The sequence below is a fragment of the Vipera berus genome, assembly GCF_964194415.1.
Source record: "Vipera berus genome assembly, chromosome: 2".
Lineage (NCBI taxonomy): Eukaryota > Metazoa > Chordata > Lepidosauria > Squamata > Viperidae > Vipera > Vipera berus.
In genome coordinates, this window is record NC_138203.1 from 164,728,106 (window position 1) to 164,753,967 (window position 25,862).

The window sequence follows — 25,862 nt, forward strand, 5'->3', positions numbered from 1 at the left end:
TCCCCAGGAGCAAGCGTCTTTTAATTTCTTGGCTACAGTCCCCATCTGCAGTGATCTTGGAGCCCAGGAAAATAAAATCTGTCACTACCTCCATTTCTTCCCCATCTATTTGCCAGGAATTGAGAGGGCCGGATGCCATGATCTTGGTTTTCTTAATATTTAGTTTCAACCCAAGTTTTGCACTCTCCTTCTTCACCTGCAACAAGACGCTCTTTAGTTCTTCTTCACTTTCTGCCATTAGAGTGGTATCATCTGCATATCTTAGGTTGTTGATGTTTCTTCCAGCAATCTTAATTCCAACTTTTGATTCATCTAGCCCTGCCTTTCTCATGATGTGCTCTGCATATAAGTTAAATAGGCAAGGCGACAGTATACAGCCTTGCCGGACTCCTTTCCCAATTTTGAACCAATCAGTGGTTCCGTGTCCAGTTCTCACTGTTGCTTCTTGGCCCGCATATAAGTTTCTCAAGAGACAAATAAGATGGTCTGGTATGCCCATCTCTTTAAGGACTTGCCACAGTTTGCTAAGGATATCTAATGGCAATATCTGGTTGAACTACTATTATTTCTTATTAACCTATTCCTCAATAATAGAGGTACTTATACTGTATTCTGATAGGAACTACAATTCCAGTTAGGAATGGAGAGTATGCTACGTCAAAAACTAAAATACTGTGCAGAACCAAAGGCTCTCAAAGAAAAAGCAAATATGGCTTAAGAAGAGCCGTTAGAAGATTTATAACAATCCAGTAGAGGTTTGCCTTAATGGTTCATCATTATAAAAGGATGCCTTACAGTTTCTCACACTGTACACATTACAAGTTGGCATTTTGCCTGCTGATGTTGGACAAGAAATGCTGAGAATATTTCGTTTGGCAGTAATTTATACATCAGTACAAAAGCCTTGTCACAAGGAGATACAGCATAGTCAGACTTTAAAGATTCTAATATTACAGTCTATCCCAATAAAAGTACTTTTAGCCTTCCTACTCTGGTCTACCTAGTAGGCCAGATATAACATAATGGGCATATGTGATTTACTGAATAGGGAAGAGGTTGGCCAGGAGAAACGTGGATGTATTCTTTATGTTTATATGAGACCCCTCCTTGATTCAGAAGTATGTACCATCAAATTGGTGTCAACATATGGTGACCATGTAGATTTTCTCCATTACAATCTCCATGCTGCTTATAAGATTTAAAGGGCCACTCAAATGAATGTCAAAGTATTTTTTTAATTTCATAAGGTTATATAATGCTCCAATCAAACAGGCATGACTTGGGGATTTGGCACCTGGGGTGGATATTTTAATTGGTTCCCCACACTTAAAGAAATCAATAGCACGAGTGAAAGTGACCTGGTATGATAAAATATTAACAGAAACACACACACGCACACCATTTCCCAATCATAAATTAACAGTTCTGAGGTTTTTAAGAAAGATCTAATATGTGGCTAGCTATATGAGTTGATAATGACTTAAGACAAATTTATGGCTGTTATGCAGGACAAAAGTTCCTAATATGACCTCCAGAACATGGGGAATTCAATCACCAGCCTTGGAGGTCAGGTCAAGAGGTTTTTGGTCCGTTTGGTAGACAGTACATCAGCAGGACCCCCAGTCTGTCCCTAGAGCAGGGGCCTCCAACCCCTGGTCCATGGACTGGTACCGGGCCGCAGCATGCAGCAACTTGACTTCACAAACAAGCAAAGCCCCATCCATGGGATGCAGGTAGCACACAAAACCATGTACTCTGGTCCATGGAAGAACGTTTCTCCACAGAACCGGTCCCTGGCCCAAAAGGTTGGAGACATCTGCCCTAGAGTGCATGTAGAAACCTGAATACGATTGGATAGTTCCTGACACTGACATCGTCTTTTAACTGTAAAACAACATAATTGGAAGGTGGTAGCTTTAGGTAGGAATGAGGAAGTGAAGTGGGAGACCTACCAGTCTCTCATTTCATCTTCCAAACTCCACAGCAGCTGTTTAAATTTTCTTTTCCATTCTAATATAGCAATAAGAATGACATACCATATTATTTACCCAGCAACTTCTCTGCTATCTGAATTCCCATGAGCCATCTATGAGGCTCACACCTGTGACGCACCTTTTTCAGTGGTGAAGAATGGCTTTTGAAATAGATCAGTGAACAACCAGCTCTAGCGTTCTGGATCAACAGCTTTTATATGTCATGAATGAGCAGGGTTGCATTTTCATTACTATTAGAGGTTTCTGTAGTCTCACACACCTGCAGACTATTCCAAAACACAAAAAAACCCCAAACAAAACCCTACACAGCAGCGGAGAGGGAAAAGAGGAGGCTCTGCATAGAGGCCCAATGTGGGAAACTGCAGAATTTCTGCACATGAGAAAAGCCACAGCTTGGGAGAGCTTTCCGAAAATGTGGCATGGTTTTGCTGGGTTCAGAGAGGTGCTTAGCAAAGGGTGGTTTCTAAGGAGAGCAGTGCCAACCAGTCTTTTCATTCTTGGAAGGAGTTAATTATTCTCTCAGCAGAGCTCAACCTGCTTTGCCTCAGCTGTAAGTCTGATGTAGCTGACTCTCTGATGAGCCCACCTTTCTCTCCATCATTAGTTTGAGTGCATCAGCTTTGAGTATAGAGCTCAAATACTGGCTGGGGATATAGGCTACATTTGCACACTGATAATGACTGAGCTTATACAATTATGCCACAGTGGTTTTTTTTTTTAAATTTTGAAGATGTAAAAAACTGAACTAGCATTTCTTGGAAAGGTTTTGCAGAAAAATAGAAGCAGGATCATTGTTATTCCTTTCCACTTTTTTCTTGATTTTCCAACACAACAGGGTTTATGTTGAACTGCTAGATTTTTTTTTTAAAAGGACACGGTATCGTTGCATGAAAAGTAATTTCCCCAAACCAGCACCTTCTGTGCAATGGGTGATTTCCCAAGCATTCAACATTCTACTTCATATTACAGGCAATTTTCTTCTTTCCTCTACTAAATCCTTAGGTTTCCCCCTCATGCACTTTCTTCTGGGGCACTTTTACTTGACGCAGTGTTTTTTTTTTAAAAACCACTCAGCTAGAAAAACAGCTTCCCTAAACAATTTACGAGATCCGTTTCTGCATTCCCGTTTACACGCTAAAATTACCCGCCGCACGAAAATAGGAAGCGAGCAACCTTTCATTTTTTTTTTAATGACAATGGGACATCTAAAGCTATTCTGAGGAAAATTCTGGATTCGAGGCTTTCATCGAAGAAAGATACGGCGAGCCAGAAGGGCGGCAAAGTCGGCCACGCTCCCCGCTCCCAAGCAGAAGCAAGTTTTGCTAGCCCCCAACTCTCTGAATCACTGTTAGTAAGATGCTACGACCCAGACGAATTAGTAATCACAGTTACATTCCAATTAATTCCAATTAATTCTCAAAGCGAATAACGTGGACGTAAAGAGCCTTGGTGGAGCTGTGGGCTAATGCCTCCTTAAGTAACACCAGCTGCCTGCAATCAGTGCAGGTTCGAGTCCCACCAGGCTCAAGGTTGACTCAGCCTTCCATCCTTCCGAGGTAGGTAAAATGAGGACCCAGATTGTTGGGGGCAATTAAGCTGACTTTGTAATAATGCCGCTTGGGGGGGGGCTGAAAGCAGGCATATACATAGAATGAAAGCTTATTGCTAAGCACGTTGATTTGCGCTTAGATTGTAAGCCGCCCTGAGTCTTCGGAGAAGGGCGGGATATAAATGGGATTTAAAAAAAAATAGCTCCGCCTATCTCTGGTCGCCTCGGGATACCAGCCCCGCGGTCTACTCGGCCCTCCTGCAGGCAACGCGTGTAACCCTGAGCTCCCCGTCCCCTCGTGGTCTGAACGACTTGCCGAGATGCGGCAGCTTCTCTTCTTCTAGCAGGCGCACCTCCGACCCAGCACAAGCCGCCAACCCCACTTGGGTGGGGCTTGGTGGCATTACGAGCCCCGAAGCGCGTCCTCTATCACGTGGCACAAAAAAGCCGCGCCTCTTTTCGGGAGGTTGAGAAGGAACTTGCAGAGGATCGGCGGCGGCGGCGGCGGCGGCGGCTGCTTCGTACTGCCTCCTCGGCAGCTGTTCTACTCTGCTTGGTAACATGGAGGAAGAAGACGAGACCGCTGGTTTTGGTGAGCAAGTGAATGAATTGCGGGAGGGCGAGAGACGCTTCTCGCCGTGCCTGCATCGCGGCGGGGAAAACGAAACATTTATCTCCGGTTGGCAGTAAGGGGGAGTGGCCCTCCTACGCGCAGCTAACTGTCCTTGGGATCCGCCGCGCTGCGATCCAGTGATCTCTTTCCTCTTCCCCACCCTCCACGCCGCCCTTCCTTCTCCCCGCGCGTGGCCCTGCTTCCCCTGGCTTGCGGAGGCTTGAGGGATCGCGCCTTGCCTTCCGTGTTTAGCAAGGAGGCGAAGCCTTTGGGCAGAGAAGAGCCGAGAGCCATGGGAGTGATTGCTCAAAGGGCGAAGGAATTGGCAGGAAGGAGGTGGGGTTCGGGGACAAGATCAGCCCCGCCATCTCGGGCGTCGGGAACGTGCTGAGCGAGTGACCGGGGACGAGGTGGGGGCCTCGAGTCTGTTCGGTTGTTGGGGCCGTCGCGCCAGGTACCTGAATTGCTTAGAAGATGGTGGTGAACAGTCCGGGGCAAGCTGCCTTGGGCTGGGCGGCTTTCCGACCGCGACTGGCAGCTGTTGCACCCTCTGGTTCCGGGCAAAGACAGCTGTTCTTTCTCGGGGTTGAGAAGTTCGGCGTGGAGTTGCTGGCAGCGATGGGATTGTGGGCTTGGGCAAGGACTCCTTTGGAAAGTGCGGCAAATTGGGGATGGGGGCAACTGACCCAAAGCCGCTGTCTGAACGGGCGTTTACCCACGGGGCTGTTTGCGAGGACAGGAGGCCAGCGGAGAAGCGTTACCCGGATCGCGAAAGGGGGCCTTGGGATTGACAGCAGGGGAACAGCTGCAGTGGATGGCAGCTGCTTGCCTTTGCTGCCGGTCTTGCTCTCTTATGCCAACCAGACTTCGGACTGCGGGAGAGGAAACGTGCTCTCGCCTTTGGGCCTTGGTAATGCCGCTTGACTGGTGTGCCCGGCTGCCAGTCTCTGCTCTCATGGCACTCTTCTGGGTTCTCAGTGGACTGAGCACTGAATGGAGGTGATGTGAGCTTCGTGTTTAAGTTCTGGCTGTTCAGCCTATTGTGTGATGTCTGGGAGGCCCTGGACTTTAGCCAAGCCCTTTTCTTAACAAACTCAAAGCTTTCGGTATGTATAGGTTCTCTGAAACAGCAGTGGAAAGAGTGTGCAGCTCACAGCTTGGTGATGCTCGGAAACTGTGCAGCATGGTACTTTTTCTCCCTAGTCTGCTTCCCTGGCTTCATCTTGGCAAAGGAGCAACAAACACATCCACGCCTGAAGGGTCTCTGAAGCTTTTGTCAAGGGAAAAGTCTGGCATGTTTTACATACGAAAGAGATGGATAGATCATTTCCTGATTGTGCTGTCATAATAAATAAGGAACTGGAATCAATTCAGAAATGCTGTGATAAACGTGTAAATTTTGCTAAAATATGTGTTTTCTGCAAAGCTGTCTTATTTTGAGAAACAAGCCTTCAGTCTTCTGTATTTATAGCTTAACTTTTGTCACTGTCCAACAATGGACATCCAAGTTAGTCTTTCTCTTTCATAACAAGTGTGCATAGACTTAGGAAAGAGATGGCAGTTCACACAGTGATCCAGAATATATATTGTAAAGATAATGGGAATAACTGTAATTTATCTCTTTTATTTGCCTTTCTAATTTTGGTGGTGTCCAGATGTATTGTTCTAAAATTTCCAGCATCTTATGTAGGCTAGGAAGATAGAAGTTCATCCAGAGAGCTTTAGACTGGAATAGGCAGACCACATAAGAGAAATAACAGGTTTAGATCTTGCAGTGAAGCATGAGCCCAGTGTTGTACAGTTCACTTCAAAGAGTCTGTGATCCTTTGCTTACTCAACCTGGTGTGTGTGACAGCTCAATGGAGGGACTGCCTCAGTGCTGTCTTTATAATTAATTTCATTCATGTTGACTCTAAATTCACTGACATTCTGAATGTTGAGAGCATCTCTGCAGTGTTGTTGCACCAATCAGTGTGTATGACCCAGTTATGGGTGAGTAGCTGACTTACAGTTTTCCCCAGTGGAGTTGGGCATCAGATCTCTGCACTGCTGAAGTGATAGAGGCCTGCTCCATTTATTTGGCATATCTTGTCACAGAAACAACACCTGGAATTTTTTTTTTACCTTTCAGTCAATATTGTGGGTGCTCATACCAGAATTCTTTTTAAAGTGGATGAGTTGAATTTGTGGTTTCATCAGAAATCAGCTTTGAATTTTGAATGGCTTTGATTAGAACAGCTTGGATACATCATTTAATTCCAGAGATCTGGACTGGAGATGAAAGACATGGGAGCTGCAGCTTAGTACTACTAGAGAGGCAAGCTGTGTGTACATATGCCCCTGCCATCCGCACACTTGTTCTTGATTGATCTGTACATGAACATTCCAGCTGAGTTGCAGACATCGTGCTGTTATCCTAGGGAACTTGTCTGGGAAGAGAGAAGTACTGTAATGGTAAAACAACCTATGCAACTGTTTTCTCACCTAGCATTCATTGCAAGTGCTGGATTAAGATGTTCAGCAATAGATAACCTCCAATTTGGGCAAATGGCAGGCTGCCCAGTTCTGCTCATATATCACCCAACCTGCTATATTTTCAATCTGGATGTGCTGCCCAGTCACATGGGGGGATCCTGTATGTTCCTCAACAGAGGTAACTTAGGGGCAATGGCAGATCCAGGGGTAGATGATCAATAGCCTTTTGACTTAGCCTAACAAGGCTCTGCCAAGTGGGGCTCAATATGAGCTGAGGTTTCATTGCTACTGCAGTTGGTCATATTTAGATTATTTTCTCTTTAATAAAAGTTTTGTGAAATTACTTGTGATAGATTTTTTTCTGAAAATCAAACATACAAGAACAGCAATATTCCATTCTAGAGTGCCAGTATTATTTTTAAAGTATTTCAGTTACATCAAAGAGTAGGGGTTTTCCCAGCTTGGGTATGATTTTATTTAACTTATTTTCCCTTTAAATGCAAAATAGGGCAGCAAATGGGGCTGGGAAAGAGGGAGAAGTTGAAATGATGCAGCTCAGAAATTTCCTGCTTAATGGACTGGACAAGGTTTACAATTTGCATTGTTCACCCTAGAGCAGTGTTTCTTAGAGGATTGTGAGAACCGAAGTTCACATATCTTAAGAGTTGCTGAGGTTGAGGAACACTGACCTAAAGAGATTAGGTGAGATGAAGAAAGGAGTCTTGTTGCTCGTCTAGGATTAAACTGCAGAGGGGAAAAAATGAGTTTCTGTCCCTGCTTGCCATCTGGGCATCACTTTTAATCTGAGTGCATGGATTAGTGTGTGTTTCCAGGGAAATCTACTGTGAATATTATCTTGGGGGGAGGAATTCAGAACAGGCTTGACTGTATCTCAGAGTACTTATGGTATATTGTGGGTCACTGTCTTTTCTGAAATCTGTCATTGGTTCAGCTCTACTGGCCTATTTTGTTTATGGGGAAGCTAAATTTAACCAAATTTGCACAGGAGTTGTCAGGTTCTTGTTTCAACCAAAGAGGAAGTGGGGGCACTCTTCAAAGGAATGCAATTAAGTTGTAATTATGCTAGTAAGAATCTCCAGAAAAATAGGCAGCCCTTGATTTACAAGCACAATTGGGACCAAAATTTCCATTGCTAAGCAAAGTGATTTATTAAGTTAGTCTTGTCGAATTTTACAATTTTTTTTGCCCATGATTGTTAAGCGAATCACTGTAGTTAAGTGAATTAGATAGTTGTTAAGTGAATCCAGTTTTCCCTGTTGACTTTGCTTGTCAGAGGCTGGCTGGGAAGGTTGCAAATGGTGATCACGTGACCTCTGCCATGTGCCTGAATTATGATCACATGACCATAAGTTTTTCTTATTTAAGTTTGAGAATAGGGAGAAAAATTGCTTTGTGTGCAATCATGAAATGAATGTTACGGTACATCCTCTGTAGCATATTGTTCCTCCTGAGTGCTTGCCCCACATCTCAGTTCCGCTTCTTGAGTGTCATGCAGATGTGATCCCTCTCTCTTTCTGATTCTGTTCTCTCCTGAATGTGACTTGTCATCAATTCAGAGGGCCCTTTGTTATCTTCATTGTATATCCTATTCTTTGTGTGTGTGGTTGGATAGGGCTAGGCAACTGCAGGTTTTATTCATTGGTTTTATTCACTGTATCTCTTTACATGTTCTTTCATTTTTATTGCATTTTTCTGGATTTGGTTATTTGCTGTAACAATGCAGTCGTGTCCTGGCTGTCTGTTTCGTTAGAATATAGCCATAACATTTTGCGGATTATATTTAATAGCATTTTCCATGTCTGTTCTAATGGCTAGCTAATAAAACCTGTAGACCCTGGATACAAACAATAAAAGATGGTCTCATGTTACATTAAATTGCTATAGAATTGTGCATATATTCACTGGCAGCTGCTCTGGGTCAGGGAACAACTGACAGCTGCCTGCAACAAGAGACAGAGCAGCTTCTGTTCTGGACTTGAAATGTCTCTTAAATAGGAGGGTAGTTAAAGTATAGTTCCATGGCTGCTATAGAAATTTAGGAGATTTTATTTGCTGATACCCTGAATGCCTTTGGGTTGCATCAGGGACTGTTTTCTAGTTTACTGACTTACTATGTTATTAAGTGACGGATTATGGAATATAAAGTATACTCCATTTGGATGGCATCAAGTTGGAGAAGACTTGTTTAATAATTGACACCCCCCCTTTAAAAAAACAGAGGAAAAATTACTTGATGATTCAAATGCATTGACTTGGAAAGTTATTGGCAAAGGAAGAAAGCTAGAGTAAGACAGAAGAAAATAGAGGTCTTGATCCATTAGATGGGATATTATATTATTAACTAGATGTTTGAATATGGTGGAGAATAAGATAATTGCTAGAGATAGAAGCAGGGCTTTTTTTCTCATAGAACGCTCAGAACAGAGTTCCGGCACCTTTTTTGGATGGAACCTTGTAGGGTAGGCAAAGCGGGTTGTATGACATGTGCGAGTTCCGGCACCTTTTTCTTTTACAAAAAAAGCACTGGATAGAAGTATTATGATAACTAGAAAGATAAGATCTGTAATTAGAATATTAGATTTTGGTATGAGAAGAGAAATAGGAAAATGCTAAGAAGTTTGAATAAGGGAAGCTTTTGGTTACCCAAATATAACTTACTTTGAAATTATAAACAATAGAGACATTTTGAACACTGGTGGGAAATTAAAATTTTTTAAAAAAGTGAAAACAGGATACTGATTGAACGTATGGATATTAAGTGTAAATGCAATTAAGATATGTTTTGGTTAGAAAAGTTATCTAAAATGACATTATTGATATAAGAAAAACGTAACAAAGATGTTGATATTCAATTGTATATTTATTAATAACAATAAGAATTGTATTTGCCTAGTATGGGAAAACAGGTACTACCGGAAGAAGAGAGGAAACAGCTAATGGTGTAATATTGGATCTAGAGACCAAAGAAGTTAATATACAGTATACCACTGAATTACTAATGGACCCAGACAACACGTTGTCTATTAAGTATTTGACTGTAAAACTAGAAAATTAATAAAATATATAAAAAAGGCCTCGCTCACTTTAATGAATGTCCAAACAATTATGAAATTAATCTTTGTTGCCAGAAGTAAAGTCCTCCAGAAATCTCCTACTATTACGTTAGCATTTGTGCCTCACTGAATCCCAATTCTAGGGAATACCAACCTTAGGCTTTGTCCCATAGAGCATTATGATTTAGAGCATAAGCAGATCTCTCTCTCTCTCTCTCTCTCTCTCTCTCTCTCTCTCTCTCTCTCTCTCTCTCTCTCTCCTGGCATTTTGAAGGGTGGGGATGAGAAGCATTTCTGGTATTGATGGGCCTTGATTTTTCTTTGATCAAAACAGAGATAGTACAGGAGGGATTGATAGCTCACTGCTAGATAAGATATAACACCATTTTAATGTTACATGCTGTGTGCAGGTAAAAACAAAGAACTATATTTTGTGTTAGATTGCAGAATTTCTGATTCTGAATCCTTTATTTTATAGGCCACAAATATAATAAGTTAGGAAGTGGATTTTTTTTTACAAAATCCAGTCCCTTATTTCAGGCACACAGTGTGGTATTCCTGGTCTTGGTTTCATCCATTTCTGCAAAAAAACTGCAGTGGAACAATAATCTTGCACTCTTAGACAATCCTGGGCATCTGGTAAAAGGGTGGCTTGCAATGAAGCAGTGGTTTTGTGGTAAGAAGTCATTTCAGAAGCATGACAGTCTGTTTAGTCAGCACTGTTCCAGACAGCCTTGCTGTAAATGTGCATAAGCTTTGATCTGTTTTCACGTGTAGGAATGTTGCTGACAAATTCTATCTTACTATACATCTCCTGGCTGCAGTTGGAAGAAAAAGGAATAGGGTAACTGATTTGACTTTGTGCTGAGTTTTCTGCTTTGTCAGAGATTAATAAGAAAAATGCAGGTTTGCTGGGGATTAAATACCAGTATGTCTCTTCAATTGCTTTGAAAAACAATACTTTAGACGTAGTTCATTTATATTCACATTTGGTTGATGATTGCAATTCCAGTAGAGTGTTGCTTATGCCTCATTTTAGAGGAAGGTGAAGAAATTCAGTTTCTTCTTACTAGCCATTGCTAAGGTATTGGGAAATACACCTAAATGTAAATGGGGTAGTAAATCTAAAAGTGTTGCCTAGCCATAAATAGCTTTATCTTGCTAATAGCAAAATTGTTTGCTTTCTAATCCTTACCTGACAGTGAAAAAGACAAATGATTTGGAAGAGCAGTATTGATTTTGTTTTTAATATGGGGAAAGGCTTTAATTAAACAAAACAAAGGGGAAAAACAAGAGAAAGAAAAAAAGAGTGAATACAAACATTCATCTCTCATACAGATTATATACATATTGTGTTTTTCATAAGTTTCCATAAAGATGGCCAGATTTCATTACAAATACTGTATGTACTGTACATTTGAAAGCATGTTGTTTGTACGTTTGTACGTTGCATGTACAAATTCCAATTTACATGGAATCTGAGGCTAGGTTGGACTGTTTGATTTTTATGTCGATGTATTGACCTAGCATCTGGTCAATACATCGGATGGGGCAGGTGTGGATGGGGCAGAATGCAATCCTGGTTGTGTGTGTTTATCCACTGGCATTAGGGATATTACCATTTTTTATCTTGGATGGGACTGCACTACCTCATTTTATGACTAGTGTTCAGTTTGGGGTCCCTCTGGATTCACACCTATTGCTCGAAGAGCAGTTGTCAGCTGTGGCCAGGAGGGCCTTTGCATAAGTTCATCTTGTGCCACCACCCTCACCTTTCCCTCAGTTGGGAAATCTTTCAGACAGTCACTCATGCCCTGGTCATCTCATAACTGAATTATTGCAATGTGCTCTCTCTTTGAAGAGCACCTGATAGCTACAGCTGGTACAGAATGCAGCAGTGTGAGCAATAATGGGTGCTTTTGGCATGCCCATGTGTCATTGCAACTAGATGAGCTGCACTGATTACCAGTCAGCTTCCAAGTGCAAGTCTAGATGCTGGTAATAAAATAAATATACTCTAATAAAGAACTATATGACATAGGTTCTGAATATCTGAGGGACTGCTGATCTCCAATCATTTCTGCCCATGCCAGTGTGTTCTGGGAGAGTGGGTGCACTCCAGATCCTGTCTATTAAACATTGTGGAACTATCACAGCATCTCCCCAGAGATAAAAATGGTGCCCTCTCTCCTGGGATTCTGGAAAGCTCTGAAAACCTGGCTTTGGTCCCAGGTCTGGGGTTGATGTTTTGTATTTGGGGACCCCTCTTTTGTTTGATTTGTTTTGCTTTTATGATTGTTTTAGTCCAAACTCTTGGTGTGGTTTATGTTTTATTTGTTTTATGGATTTTTTTTGGTTTTGTATGCTGCCTAGAGTTAGGTGGCTATAACAAATATAGATAAATAATTAAAAAGTGGGTCTTCCATCTTTGAGTAAATGCAGTCATAAATCTATAGATTTCTAATGATGAAGGTCTGGCTTTTTAGCACTAAAAACAGAGAATCATTCCAGTCATCAATTTTCAGGCAATAGGGATATACAGGTATTCCTTGAGATACAATTGTAATGGAGCCTGCCCATTACAGTTGCATGTCGCAATAATTGTTAAGTGTCTCACCTAATGACCCCATCCCTGTTCTCCTCAGTGAATCATTAAATGAATGTGCTGGTTGTTAAGTGGAGCACAGGGTCATTCAGGTTGAGAAGGTCTTTGGTGGCCTAGCACAGGCTCAGGACCACCTGCCCTGTCCAAGGCCTCTCCCATCTCTTGAGATGCCTGTCTTCTGCTTCCTACCCATTGGATCCCCACGGGCCTTTTTCCACTCCCTCAGGTCTCCCCTAGGCCTTAGGCCTGATTCCTACCCCACCAGGCCTTATCCTCACTATTTGAAGAACTCCCAGGACTTCCAAAGCATTGGAATGGATTGCTTCTTTGTTTGGCTAATGACAGTATTCCGGAAGCAGATGCCATTTTGTCCTATGCACATAATGGTGGTCACATTCAGGTCACTGCTGTGTAGCAAAAAACCCTCTCCATTTTGCTGCCTTAACAAGGTCTGCACAGCCCTGAGGAAGCTTCTGAATGCTGCAGAAAGCTTCTGCAGTGCTGTGCAGACTTTGTTAAGGCAGCAAAACTGAGCATTTTATCTTGCAGCCACCATTTTGTCCCTGCTCACAAATGGGCAGGGACAAAATGGCAGTAGCTCCTGGGTCGCTGCCACATTGCCCAAGAACACATGGCCTGCCCTCTTTTCCCAATATGAGGTCTGGAGATAAATACGATGGGTAATGGGCTTGTGAAGAGCAGGTCCAAGTGCTGCAGTGTCCCTGTGGTTGATTGTAAGGGCGAATGATGATTGTAGAGGCACTGCAGCTGTTGTAACTTTGAAAAAAAGACCATATGTAGCTTTTTTTTAGGGTGGGTGGGTCTGTCATAACTTTGGCTATTAAATGACCGGTCATACCTCGAGGACTATCTGTAGTTCAAAAGAATATGGATGTCCAAGAATATTAAAACGTGCCTCAAGGTCAAATATATGTGCAATCAATCAGCTCTTCACAAAACATACTAGAACATTACTAAAATATACGCTTTAATGAAGCATTATTTTTATACTGGAAAAAACGGGTTTGTTAAAAGCCCAAACTTCATTTGGTTTATGAGAGACTGAGAGGATTTTATTAAAAAATTCTACCATTTCTTTCCGTGTGGGTTCATTCATAGTGTATTCCAAAGCCATTTATTTTTCCTCACTGTCCCAAACCATCCTGTGGGCAGTAGTTTTTACCCAGGAATCCTATGTATGAAACAAGGTCAAAGGGACTGTGATGTAGGGCTGTGCAGTTCTTTAGATTCTGTCTCCAAAAAGTATTTTTGGCTACATAGGAGTGTGAATGTAGGCCCTATTTGCAGCACTTCAAAACAGCTGTGCTTTTTTCTGGGCTCAAGCTGCTGGCTGCGCTGCTATGCATCCTGGTGGGAGGGGGTCTATGATAATTTGCCATGGCCAACTTGCTGTGTCCAATTCACCACAACCAATTCGCCGTAACCAACTGCAGCCAACTCACCATAGTCAACTCGCTGCGGGACAAGTCACCACAGCCAACTCCCTGCAGGACAATTTGCTGCAGGACAAGAGTTACACTAGTATAAAAGAAATGGTGGAATAGAATTATTAAAGAAAGGATGCAAAGGAGAGACTGAATGAAATGTGAATGACAAACATTAAAATATTTTTTTATTTATGTTAAATTATTAAACTGAATTGTTAAATTGTCCCCTGCTGAGTTGTCCCGTCATGAGTTGACAGTGGTAACTGGGCATTATTACAGATATTACTGTTGTGGACACTAAGCTGATGTTGAATTTAATTACAGCAGCGAGACTTTTAGTAGCGCAATATTGGAAGAAGGAAGAACTGCCGACTATAGAAGAATGGACTTTAAAAGTTTCTAACTTGGCGGAGATGGCAAAGATTTCAGCGTATTTGAAAGATCAATCGCAACAGAGATATACTGTGGAGTGGAAGAGATGGATAGATTATATTCAGAATAAATATGGGACTAAAAAGTTTCATTTAGCATTTGAATAAGTAGCGGATTTATATCATGTATAATTAGCTTGTAGTTATTTTATTAAGAGTTAAAGTGCGATAGAATTTAATATTTTATTGTTGTTTGCATATTTTAGATTATGTTTGTTTGTATTTTTATACCCTGTATTTAGCTCTGGGAAGTCGGGGAGGGGGGGGAGGGGAGGGGAGAGTTGGGGAGGTTTGGGGAGAGGGGAGGGGTTTTGTATTTAAAAATGTACTGTAAAACTTTTCAATAAAAAAATGAGTTGACAGTGGTAAGTTGTCCCACAGCAAGTTGGCCATGGTGAGTTGGCCGCAGTGCTTTGGCTGAGGCAAGTTGTCCCATTCTGCATCCAATCCACTCTATTTAGCTTCTTTAAGATCGGGCAGGTGTGTGCCACCTTTGCACTTCAATGTGCCTTTTCAGTAGAACCAATCCAAAGAACTGCACAATCGTATGTATGTAAAACACATTGGTATTTCAAATACGGTTTTGTTTATCTTGGCTTCCCTCACACAGGGCTCTTCTTCATAGCCGACTTAATGTGCTTTCTAACTGTATTTGAGACTGCAGAAAACTCTATTTGAGACAGCATAACATTGGCAGCTCTGCAGCTGGCACAATGCTGGCAAGTAGTACTGATGTTGTGCAGGATGTGCAGGTCCCTTAAAGACCAGAAATGGTGGATTCCCCTGACTTTGTTTCCTATCTCCACCCCACTTCAAAAATGTCATCAGCCAGCAGGAAAATATCGACCACCCTTTCTTCTTGATGTAGGATGGTACTAGGAAAGAGGTGAGTTATGTCAAGAGCCTAGATCAGTATTCTCTTTGGATTTGTACAAGTGTTTTGTTTAGATACTTTCACAGGGAGCTGATACAATATTTGAACACTTGTTGAGCATAGGTTCCTTCACAAATCAATGCTGCTAATTAAACACATGGCTTTTCTGTCAAATTCATCTTCCAATATCTGGGAAGATAGTTCCTAAGTTTAGCAGCTAATCCTCACAACCATAACCTGCAATCCACTATATTTCTAGTAGTATCTGTATCCCTATGTTGAAAGAATATTAAACTTATTCATATATATTAAACCTGTTCAGAACCAGATAAATAAGGTGGGGTGTATCCTAAAGTAGGAGAAGTGTCATGATTTTCTTTTTTTCTGTGGTCCCAAAGGACAGGATCCAGGACAGGGAGGTGGCATGCCTACATTGTATATTGTGGCCAATGAAATTGGATTGATCCCAACCCATGGAAGTCACTTGACCACATGAGCAACAGAATAGTCAGTTAAGAGTGCCGGATTGTATTCACAGCAAACATTTTATTGGAATAAGGTGGAAAACACTACTGCAAAGCTAATAAAACTAAAGACAATTGAAGGCTTCTTCTGGTTTGGGCTTATCCTTGGGGCAAGTTTTCTACTCCCTTCTCCTTCCCTGCATTGTACCTATATACTCTGGTTCAAGCTGCTGCTTTAATTGACCTGGGGAAAAAGTCCTGTATTTCTGCTTTCTACTTTCCTGCTGTCACCTTCTAGCTTCCTGGAGCATTTATATCTGTTTGCTATGTGTTTTCCTAAGTTCATAGGATTGCATGCTTGAGTTTTGCCTGTCTGCATAAAGAAGGTTCTAGCACTAGCTATGCTGTAGGTCTTCAAGGCTGTGGTGCTGTGTCTCCTGAAAAAGAAAGATACATGAATTTGTTTGACCCATGTGGATAATAAAACGAATGGGCTTCTCTTTTACAGTAGTGAGTATTTCCTTATCAGCTTAGCACTGAATGGAACTTATCCCACCCTTTGCCCCCTTGAGGCACTTTCCTTCCAGGACTCAATTCTACTGCCAGCTTTACTAAGCAGAGCAGGACAGAATTCTCCCAGGGCCGGTGCACAGAACTTTGAAGTTCCCTGTGCTGAAGGAGAAGGTCGATTCCTGTGTTTTTTGACTGATAAGAGTCTGTGCACCTGGAAACAGAGATGCTGAGTTCAACAAAGAGTAAACTGGAGCCAAAACTCAATTCCTCACAGTTTATTTGAAATGCTGAGGAAGGCAATGCAGAAACACCTGGAAACAAACTGTCCAATAAAATAAGACTTCGTTCTCATGGAAATCCTTCCTTCCTTCCTTCCCTCCTTCCCAGGTAGTTCTTGACATGACCACAATTGAGCCCAAATTTCTGTTGTTAAGTGAAACATTTGTTAAGTGAATGTTGCTCCATTTTACGACCTTTCTTGCCAGAGTTAAGTGAATCACTGCAGTTAAGTTAGTAACACAGTTATTAAGTGAATCTGGCTTCCTCATTGACCTTGCTTGTAAGAAGGTCGCAAAAGGTGATCACATGAACCTGGGACATTGCAACTGTCATAAATATCAGTCAGTTGCCAAGTGTCTGAATTTTGATCATATAACCATGGGAATCGAATCCTGCAACAGTAGTATCTCACAATAACCCTGCAAGTTATATAATTTATTAAAGTCACACAATATTTTACAAATAGCAAAGCTGAACCAAACTACACAATCACTAGTCCTAGGAGCCTTATGCTAACATTTATAGGAGTATGTCTGTCCTGGACATGAAAACCGGTCCCATACCTACTTAAAAAGAGTCCTTATTGCCTAAGGAGCATTGAGAATGGGCATTCAGTGAAGTGATGTTAGCAGTGGTGGGATTCAAATATATGAACAACAGGTTCTGTGTGTGGATGCCATTTCTGGAAGTCCATTCTGGGTCTGGGCAACAAAAAATTATCTACTGGTTCTGCTGAACTGGTGCAAACTGGTTGAACTGGATATTAGATATCTCTAACATGACTGGAAGTTGTAAAGGGTGACTGGAAGAGTTATGAGAGCCATAAACAAACAAGAGCATGGTGAGATAACATGAACTCAGGAAGAGAAACCGGAACCAATTTGCAAAAACAGAATAGGCAGTGGAAAGAAGAAAGTTTAACCCTTCCCACAATAGCTAATACTGCAAATACTCCCTTTTTTATGTGCCACACACCCCAGATCTCAAAGTATCAGAAAACAGCTACAAAAAGCATTTAAGAACGGATTTGGGGGTACACATGCAGAAAACGTAAGATCCATTGGGCACTTAGATCCATCCTGTATGAAATAACAATGAAGATTGTTACTTACAATGAAGATTGTAAACACTTAGCTGCTTCTGCCATAAAGCTTCTGATGCGATTCTACCACTATAGTCATGAGATCTGATGCAAGAAAAAAAACATCTTGTGATAGTAATAAAAAAAAGTTTTTCAGGGCTGTTGCAACTCCATTCTCAAAAGAGGAATTGAATCTATACTTGAGATTGCTAGAAAATTTCAGCTGCTGGGAAAGTGGTTAGAAATAAATCTATGGGCATCCCTAAGAAAATGTATTTAATCCCTGTAGATCCAAGACAATTGATGGGCTTGTATCATAAAGACTTAATGCTCAAGAGAATTTGAACCTCTACAATGAGCTTCTGTGAAGTGTTTGATGATGTGCCAGGCTCTATATCAGGGGTGTCAAACTCAATTTCATTGAGGGCCCCATCAGCATTGCGGTTGCCCTCAGGGGGCCGGGTGGGTATGGCCTGGGTGGGCGTGGCCTACTGGGTGGGCGTGGCTAAAGTGCGTATGGCCTACTGGGTGGGCGTGGCCAGCTCTACATCGTTCGCATCAAGGGTGCCTATGGGGGCCTGGGCAGGAGTGGGACAGATCTGAGGGTCTCTGGCAGAAGGAGGGTCTCTGGGCCAGGGCCAAGGCAGTGGGGGCCGTTCCCTCACTGTTTCCAGGATGGCTTCACGGGCCGCATGAAACCACTTCGCGGGCCGGATCTGGCCCCCGGGCCTTGTGTTTGACATGTCTGCTCTATATGTATGTGTGTGTGCATGTGTAAGAAAGAGTGCTCCCATTTCTTTCACAACCTCCCTCTGGACTTTTTCATTCTTTATATTGCCTGTGTATTCATCTCCCTCCTCTTTTCTGTTACTCCTGATCTCCCTCCTACAGCAAAAAAAATTCTGGTAAATTATTTTATATATTTACTATTGAATTGAGTGGTGTGGTTTTCTGCCAGCTTCCGAAACTTATTTTATTTCTATTCAGTAGTCTATAGATTATGTTATAAATATGAAAAATTGCACAAACTGTTGCTTGAGGATTATCAAACAGGAAGAAAAAAAAGAGACCACTTGTGTTTTTTTAAACTGTGCTTATGGTTTGTGTACTGAACCAAATTAATGTGTGGACTATCAACTTTCTTCATTTTTTTTAAAATTGAGAAGCAACGAGATTACAGTCAAATAAAAACTGTCTTGGCTTAGTCTTTTGCTTAATTTTTTTTAGTGAGCTCCCTTTCTCTCTTGCCCAAGCTATCCTATAGTTATCAAATTACAAAACTGAAAGGATTTCCTCAGACTTCCTTTTTACAACATTTTAGCTTTTAACTGCTTGTAGGAATATTACAGTAAATATTCTACAGATGTAAAGAAACTGTAGTATAATAGCTAGATGTTACTTCCAGTCGCAAGCAGGAAGAACTGGCACAGAATAGTAAAGTCATGCCATATGTGGAAAACACCTATGTTAGGACCTGTAATTTGCCACCCTTTTCCTCTAAACCTCTTTAACAAACTTTTAGGAAGACCCAGGTGGATTGGAGACTTGGAAATATTGTAATGAATTCTTTTTGTTGAGCTATCTTGCAAGGAAATTATTCTGCACAGTTCAGATTGATAAACAATACTAATAATAATGATAAAGTTGGAAGTACCTTGGAGGTCATCTAGTCCAACCTCCTGCTCAGGCAGGAAACCCTATACCAGGGGTAGGCAACCTCGGCTCTTTTATGACGCATGGACTTCAACTCCCAGAATTCCTCAGTCAGCATGGCTGACTTAGGAATTCTGGGAGTTGAAATGGCTGTCCAGTCTCTTCTTAAAAACTTCCAGTGTTGGAGCATTCACAGCTTCTGGAGGCAGGTTGTTCCACTGATTGTTCTAATTGTCAGAAAATTTCTCCTTAGTTCTAGGTTGCTTCTCTCTTTGGTCAGTTTCCATCCATTGCTTCTTGTCTTGCCTTCAGGTGTTTTGGAAAATAACTTGACTCCCTCTTCTTTGTGGCAGCTCCTCAGATATTGGAACAATGCTATCATGTCACCCCTCGCCCTTCTCTTCCTTAAACTAGACATACCCAATTCCAGCAATCGTTCCTTGTATGTTTTAGCCTCCAGTCGTCTAATCATTTTTGTTGCTCTTCTCTGTACTCTTTCTTGAGTCTCAACATCTTTTTTACATCGAAGTGACCAAAACTGGATGTAGTATTCCAAGCGTGGCCTTACCAAGGCATTGTAAAGTGGTATTAACACTTCACATGATCTTGATTCTATCCCTCTGTTAATGCAGCCTAGCACTGTGTTGGCTTTTTTGGCAGCTGTAGCACACTGCTGGCTCATATTTAAGTGATTGTCCACTAGGACTCCGAGATCCCTCTCATAGTTGCTACTATTGAGCAAGGTATCACCTATACTATACCTGTGCATTTGGTTTTTCTTGCCTAAATGTAGAACCTTACTTTTTTCACCACTGAATTTCATTTTGTTAGATAGCACCCAATGTTCAAGTCTGTCAAGATCCTTCTGTATCTTAAACCTATCTTCTGGAGTGTTGGCTATTCCTGCCAGCTTGGTGTCATCTGCAAATTTGATGAGTTCCCCATCTAGCCCCTGATCCAAATTGCTGATGAAGATGTTGAAGAGCACTGGGCCCAGAACAGAGTCCTAGGGCACCCCACTACACACTTTTCCTCCATGTAGATGCAGTCTATGATTTGTCCAATTGGTCATTATGCATATCCAGCAGGCATATGTCCCATAATTATTTCCTTAATATATGTCTCTGTCTTGGTTCTCTATACATATATGTTGTGTAGGAATCATGGAAGTCATACTGTATAACCATATCTGGAAGATTCAAACTTGGAAAGCATTCCTTCTCTACCTTCTGAGGGTAGGGCTAGTCTAGTTTGCATGTTACAGGAGTATCTGTTACATTCCTATTTTTTTATTGTTGTTAAGCTGCTAAGCTGGAACCAGAAAACCCCAGGTTGAAATTCCTGCTTAAACATGAAATTCTCTATGAGACTTTGGGCTAGTCACTTACCTCATAAGGTTTTTGTGAAGGTAAAAATCAATGGAGACCTGTTCCATAGGGCAAGTGCCATAACATAGAAAGCACACCTCCTAGGTCCTGTTAGATTGCACTTTTTCACAAAAAGGACCCAAAATATGTCAGCAGTATTGAATCTGGTGAGATAGGCAGAAATCACTGGAGCAAAAAATATAAGTCCAGGAAAAGCACATTGATTATGCTTAGATTGTAAGCCGCCCTGAGTCTTCGGAGAAGGGCGGGATATAAATGGGATTAAAAAAAAACAAAAAACCTCAAAATTGTGAACCAACTCTGGAGTGCTGCTTTCTCCAGAGTTATCAATGCAAAGTCTCCACATAGCCCTCACTCATGCAGTTTTATTAGGGTTGAATAAAAGCCTGTTCTTCTATATCCAGACCCTCATAGCCTCCAGGCATTGGGAAAGTACTTCAGTGAAATCACTTGGACAACTTCAGGCTGATATGTATAGCTGAATATCATCACCATACTAATGATACAGTAGTTAATCTCATGCTAATAAATGACCTAACCCAGTAGCATTATGTGGATGTTAAATAGAAAGGAGGAGTGAATTGAGCATCCTGCAAAAGAAAGGCTTCCAGCTAGATTACTCCATCCCTGACCAGCTAAAGGTAAAGGTAAAGGTTCCCCCGCACATGCGTGCTAGTCGTTTCCAATTCTAGGGGCTGGTGCTCATCTCCGTTTCAAAGCCGAAGAGCCAGCGCTTATCCGAGGCCATCTCCGTGGTCATGTGGCTGGCATGACTAGACGCCAAAGGCGCATGGAACGCTGTTACCTTCCCACCGTAGTGGTCCCTATTTTTCTACTTGCATTTTTACATGCTTTTGAACTGCTAGGTTGGCAGAAGCTGGGACGAGTAACAGGCGCTCACTCTGTTACACGGCACTCGGGATTCGACCCACCAAACTGCCGACCTTCAGATCGACAAGCTCAGTGTCCTAACCCACTGAGCCACCGCGTCCCAAAGAAGAAAACCATTGTAAAACAATACCCTCCATCCCAATTCCCTGAGCTTATCCAGAAGAATACTATGATTGGTGGTATGGAAGATCACCAAAAGTTCAAGAGACCAAGACAAATAAACCACCCCTGTCTGAGTCTAACCTAGCCTCAAAACAGAACAAAACAGAGAAATAACCCTGGCCTGAAATTTGACTGAAAAGGTTCTAAATAATTATTTCCTCCAATGGCTCTTTCAAACTGCAAGCGGAAACTACTGATAGACGAGAATATTTGTAGCTCAGGGTTGAACAGTGGGGTTCTTGGTGCTCTCTGAGCTTGATTACTTTCTTGCAGACATTTCATTACTCAACATTTGCTCAGAACAAAGTCAAGTCCCTTCTAGCACTGATGATGTTACTTAATTTGGTAATGAAATGTCTACAAAAAATAACCAAGGTCAGAAAGCACCAAGGATTCCATAAAGCTGAGTCCTGAATAATAATTGTCCAGTACTGTTGAATTCAGTGTGGCTTTTTAAGGAAAAGATGAACCACCATCTCCTTTAAAGCAGGCAGAATGGTCCTTCCTGTAAAAAAGCATTTGCTGCATCATGATCTAAAACTACTTTATCATCTGTGAGGCCTTGACCAGCCAGAAAGAATATGGTTCAGAAACAAAGGTGATGGAATTCAGAGCCCCAAGGATTGTGGATTGCCTCTGGACTGACGCATTCAAAGTCTCTCCACATAACCAAACAAGACCTTGTCTTTGACATTTCCATTTTGCTTGTACAGACAGTATCCAGTTACAAGCAAATCCAAATGACTTAATCTAACAAATGCCTAGAATAGTCCTCATAATGACTTTGCAGTGGTTCCCAGCTTCTCCTTGTGCAGTAGGGACCAAGTCATCCAAAATACGGTGATTGTCTATTTGTGGACACAATGGTGGAGGAGATACATGAGTGTTTTGCCATTCTTAACACCACAAGGTAATTCTTAATAAAGGCTCTTACCTGGTGTTTGGTCAGATTTGCTCTTTGCCATCCTCCAGCAAAGCTCTAGGCATCTTTGTGTCATTTCATCTTCTGGAGCTCCTTTGAAAACCAGGGGTTTATCTGAGAGGTGTACAAAAAAATCTGCACAGGTGTGATTCAGTCCTAGGCAACTGTCACCCATTCATTGCAAGCAGTGACTAAGGTTTTACTTGTCCCATGCAATTGAGCTTCAAGGACTATTTCAAGTTCTTTGGAATCCCAACTGTTCAATCTGTGACTTGGGGCAGACCAATCAAATATGTCCTACCTCTTTGCAACTAGGTTTTGTGTGTATGTGTATGTGTAAGTAATTGGGAGTACTCTGAAACTATTCAGGAGTGATTCATATATGAGGGATAAATATCTCCCAAGTTCGGATCATGTCGCCACTGCCCCAAGACAAAAAACAGATCTAATATATAACGCCCTTTGATAACCTGAATCAGGGCCATGATTACTATAGCAGCCATGAACTCCTAAGCCATCCTCTGGTCTAGAGAAAACAGATTGAAATCCTCAAAACCATATATAAGTCTGGGAAACTCAATTGCCAACTTACCCTTAGAGTTCAGCAGCTTAGGATGGAAGCAGCTGTGCATCAGGAAGACTGGTTTGCTGCCATCAACTCCAGCTCATCCTTAAGACCCAATATCACAAATAAGGTTTTATATTAGCTATCTGTTGAACAGCAGCCAGCAGAATTTCTTGGATGACAATAGCCACACACCCACCTTGTCTCGAGTCACAACTAGTGCCACATCCAAAACCTGAGGGCATATTTCAGAGAGAGGACCCCCCCAACCTCATGCCCAACTAAGTTTCAGTAATGCTTATCAGGTCAGCTCTCATTTATGCTTAGATCACAGATGAGATAAGCTTTATTATAGCCCAACATTACATTAAGTATCAGCAAATGGAGACTGGGGCCACCAACACTCCAGTGAGCAGATTTCAGGACCAAACATAGGTGGTGGAAGGCAGGCATTGGAACCAAATATTCAGACTGCCTTCCCCAAGATTGACCTACCCTCTGTCTCTTGCTTCCTGTTTATCATTACCTGGCCTCTTCCCAATTCCAATACATCAAAAGGCTTCGTCATACCTCAGATAATAATAGTGATTATTTGATTCAGGTATCAAATAATCACACCAGCAAAATTGCCAGTTGGTTCCAGTGCATTTCTGCGAGCATTCACCATTCGAACCCTAGTCCGCTGACCTGACTGCCACCTATGCCAGCCTTAACGTCAGCAAAACACCTCTCCATTTCTCACCTGAAAAGGAGTAAGTAGCTCTAGCTCACTCCAGGCCTTTTCCCCAACACTTCCAGTCCAGTCCCATTCACCACTTAGTCTTTCAGAGATAAAATTATGGAAGAAAAGCAAGACTGCCCTATATTTTCAGGCAGACCCGAGTCATGTTGTATAGTGAAGATGATGGCTAAAATGACCACCATCCCATATGGCCAAACCCACAGCATCTATAGGATGTAGGTTGGTTCTGTACAGGACCTCAATCATTCTCCTGCTGATGCTCAGTACATGGGTTTATGTCTATTTTACATATTTTGCATGACTCATTTTGCCAGAAGTTGGTTTCTTGTTTATAGGAACCTATCTTTTTAAGAGCAGTCATTGGCATATAGAAGAAGCTGAAGCTAGGGACAAATGTAACCATCAGGCCTGCTATGCTTCTCAGCCAAATAAAAGCTGTGTCAAAGGAAGTACTAGCCAGTTTGTCCAGTTTCTTAGCTGGCATTGCTCTCTTCATGAAGATTAATGATCTTTTCAGAAAAGAAGTGAAAAAACATCCATAGTTGTTTGGTCTTCAGTATAGTATGTAACTGCAGTTTATATATTCTGAAACTTGTACAATTAGAATAATATTTAGCCAACTTGTTTGGAAAAGGATTTTGCTTCCTGACAAAGATTTGAACTATCAGAAATAACCGCACGGAATTATTCCTGAGTCTTTTCTTTATAGTATTGCAGGGATAGAGGCAAAAATTCTGCCGGTTTCCTTGCTTTACAACTCCTACCCAGTTGCTATGTTGCACTTTACACCTACACATATGTATTTGCCAATCTTTGGTGTCCATGTACACTATATTTTCATTCACCTTTTCTTTACGCAGTGACAGTTGCTATGCAACAGCTCAGCTTGCTAGATGCTTAAAACTCAAATGATGAAGCTGGATAAAACCAACCTAAAAATACTCTTTGCCCAAACCTCCCCAGACCAGTTCGAGGGAGTGGCTGAGGTGGAGCCAGCAGAAGGGGCATCTGGAAAAAATAAATAAAATCCAAAACTGAACTGCCCTCCAAGTGGTTTTGTGTGTGTTGTCAGTTGCACACTGCAGTACGGGGAATAGTTTTCTGACAGGGAGATGGGATTGGCTAGGCTCAGTGCGTGGGAGCCTCTGCTGTTCCTTCTTCTCCAGCCAGACTGGGGATTCCTTGCTCTGTGTTTCTCTCTCTTCCTGGGCCCTGTTGGTGTGGCAGGTGCAGCTGAACGTTTGATGCTATGAAGCTGGACTTCCCTAAGTTCTAACCTGTGCTCTCTACTTCGGTTTTTTTGCTAACTCTGACTTGCTAGGTTGTTGCTGGCCGTCCAAGGGCAGCTTTTCCCACCCAATCTTGGTGGCGGGTGGTGGTGGTGGGGGAGATAATCTTATGCTGCCACTATGGGCACAGTCAGCGAGCTCTGTACTTCCAGTTTCCAAGCCTTCCTCTGCCCTTCCATCTTGGTGGCCGCCAAGTCAGGTAGGTGTTTTTAACTTTTTCTGCTGTAGAATATTTTGCGGACATTTATGATAAGAGGGAAGCAGAAGAAAGGGTGGATGCAGAGACCACTCCTCTGTCACAGATAGAGTTGTTCGTTGGGATCCCTCTGTTTACCATCAAGTCTGAACGCTCTGTTTTAGCTTCGGTTTGTTTATTGTAGCTTTTCTTTTACAAGAATCATTGCGCTAATGTTCATGTAATGATGTTCGTTTTAAAGGTAACCTTTTTGCTTGGAGCTTGGGCACTCAAAGTTAATTCAGTTGCCTGCTGAACTGTTTCATTGATTTCTTGGTTCAGAAACCAGTCTAACTTTCAGTGATTAGGTGGAAGGAAAGCTGACTTCGGGTTCGATTACAGTGGGATAGAAATAATTTGTGCTTTCGATCATAAAAGAATCTTTGTGCAAGGAGACAGAAACCAAGTAACTTTGGAAATAATTAAGTTTATTAAATCTAATAGTAGGTTTGATTACTAACTATATCTTCCCCAATAATGGATCATCTTGGTGCTGAGCAGGATGGTTATTAGTGGAAGTTTGTGGCTAGGATATTTTGCTTGACCTTCCTGAACAAGAAGATGTACAACTGAGTAATCACAGGTTTTATCAACCAATTTGGAATGGAGGGGTAT

The 25,862-nt window shown here is 41.9% G+C and overlaps 1 protein-coding gene across 1 annotated transcript in view; it reads left to right on the plus strand.

Moving 5' to 3' along the window:
* Positions 1-3,757: 3,757 nt before the first annotated feature.
* Positions 3,758-25,862, plus strand: part of CYTH1 (cytohesin 1) — a 67,359-nt gene continuing 45,254 nt past the window's right edge. The window contains exon 1 of the mRNA XM_081319706.1: positions 3,758-4,135. Coding sequence (XP_081175832.1) covers positions 4,105-4,135 — 31 coding nt within the window. The 5' untranslated portion in view covers positions 3,758-4,104. The remainder of the gene's footprint in view (positions 4,136-25,862) is intronic.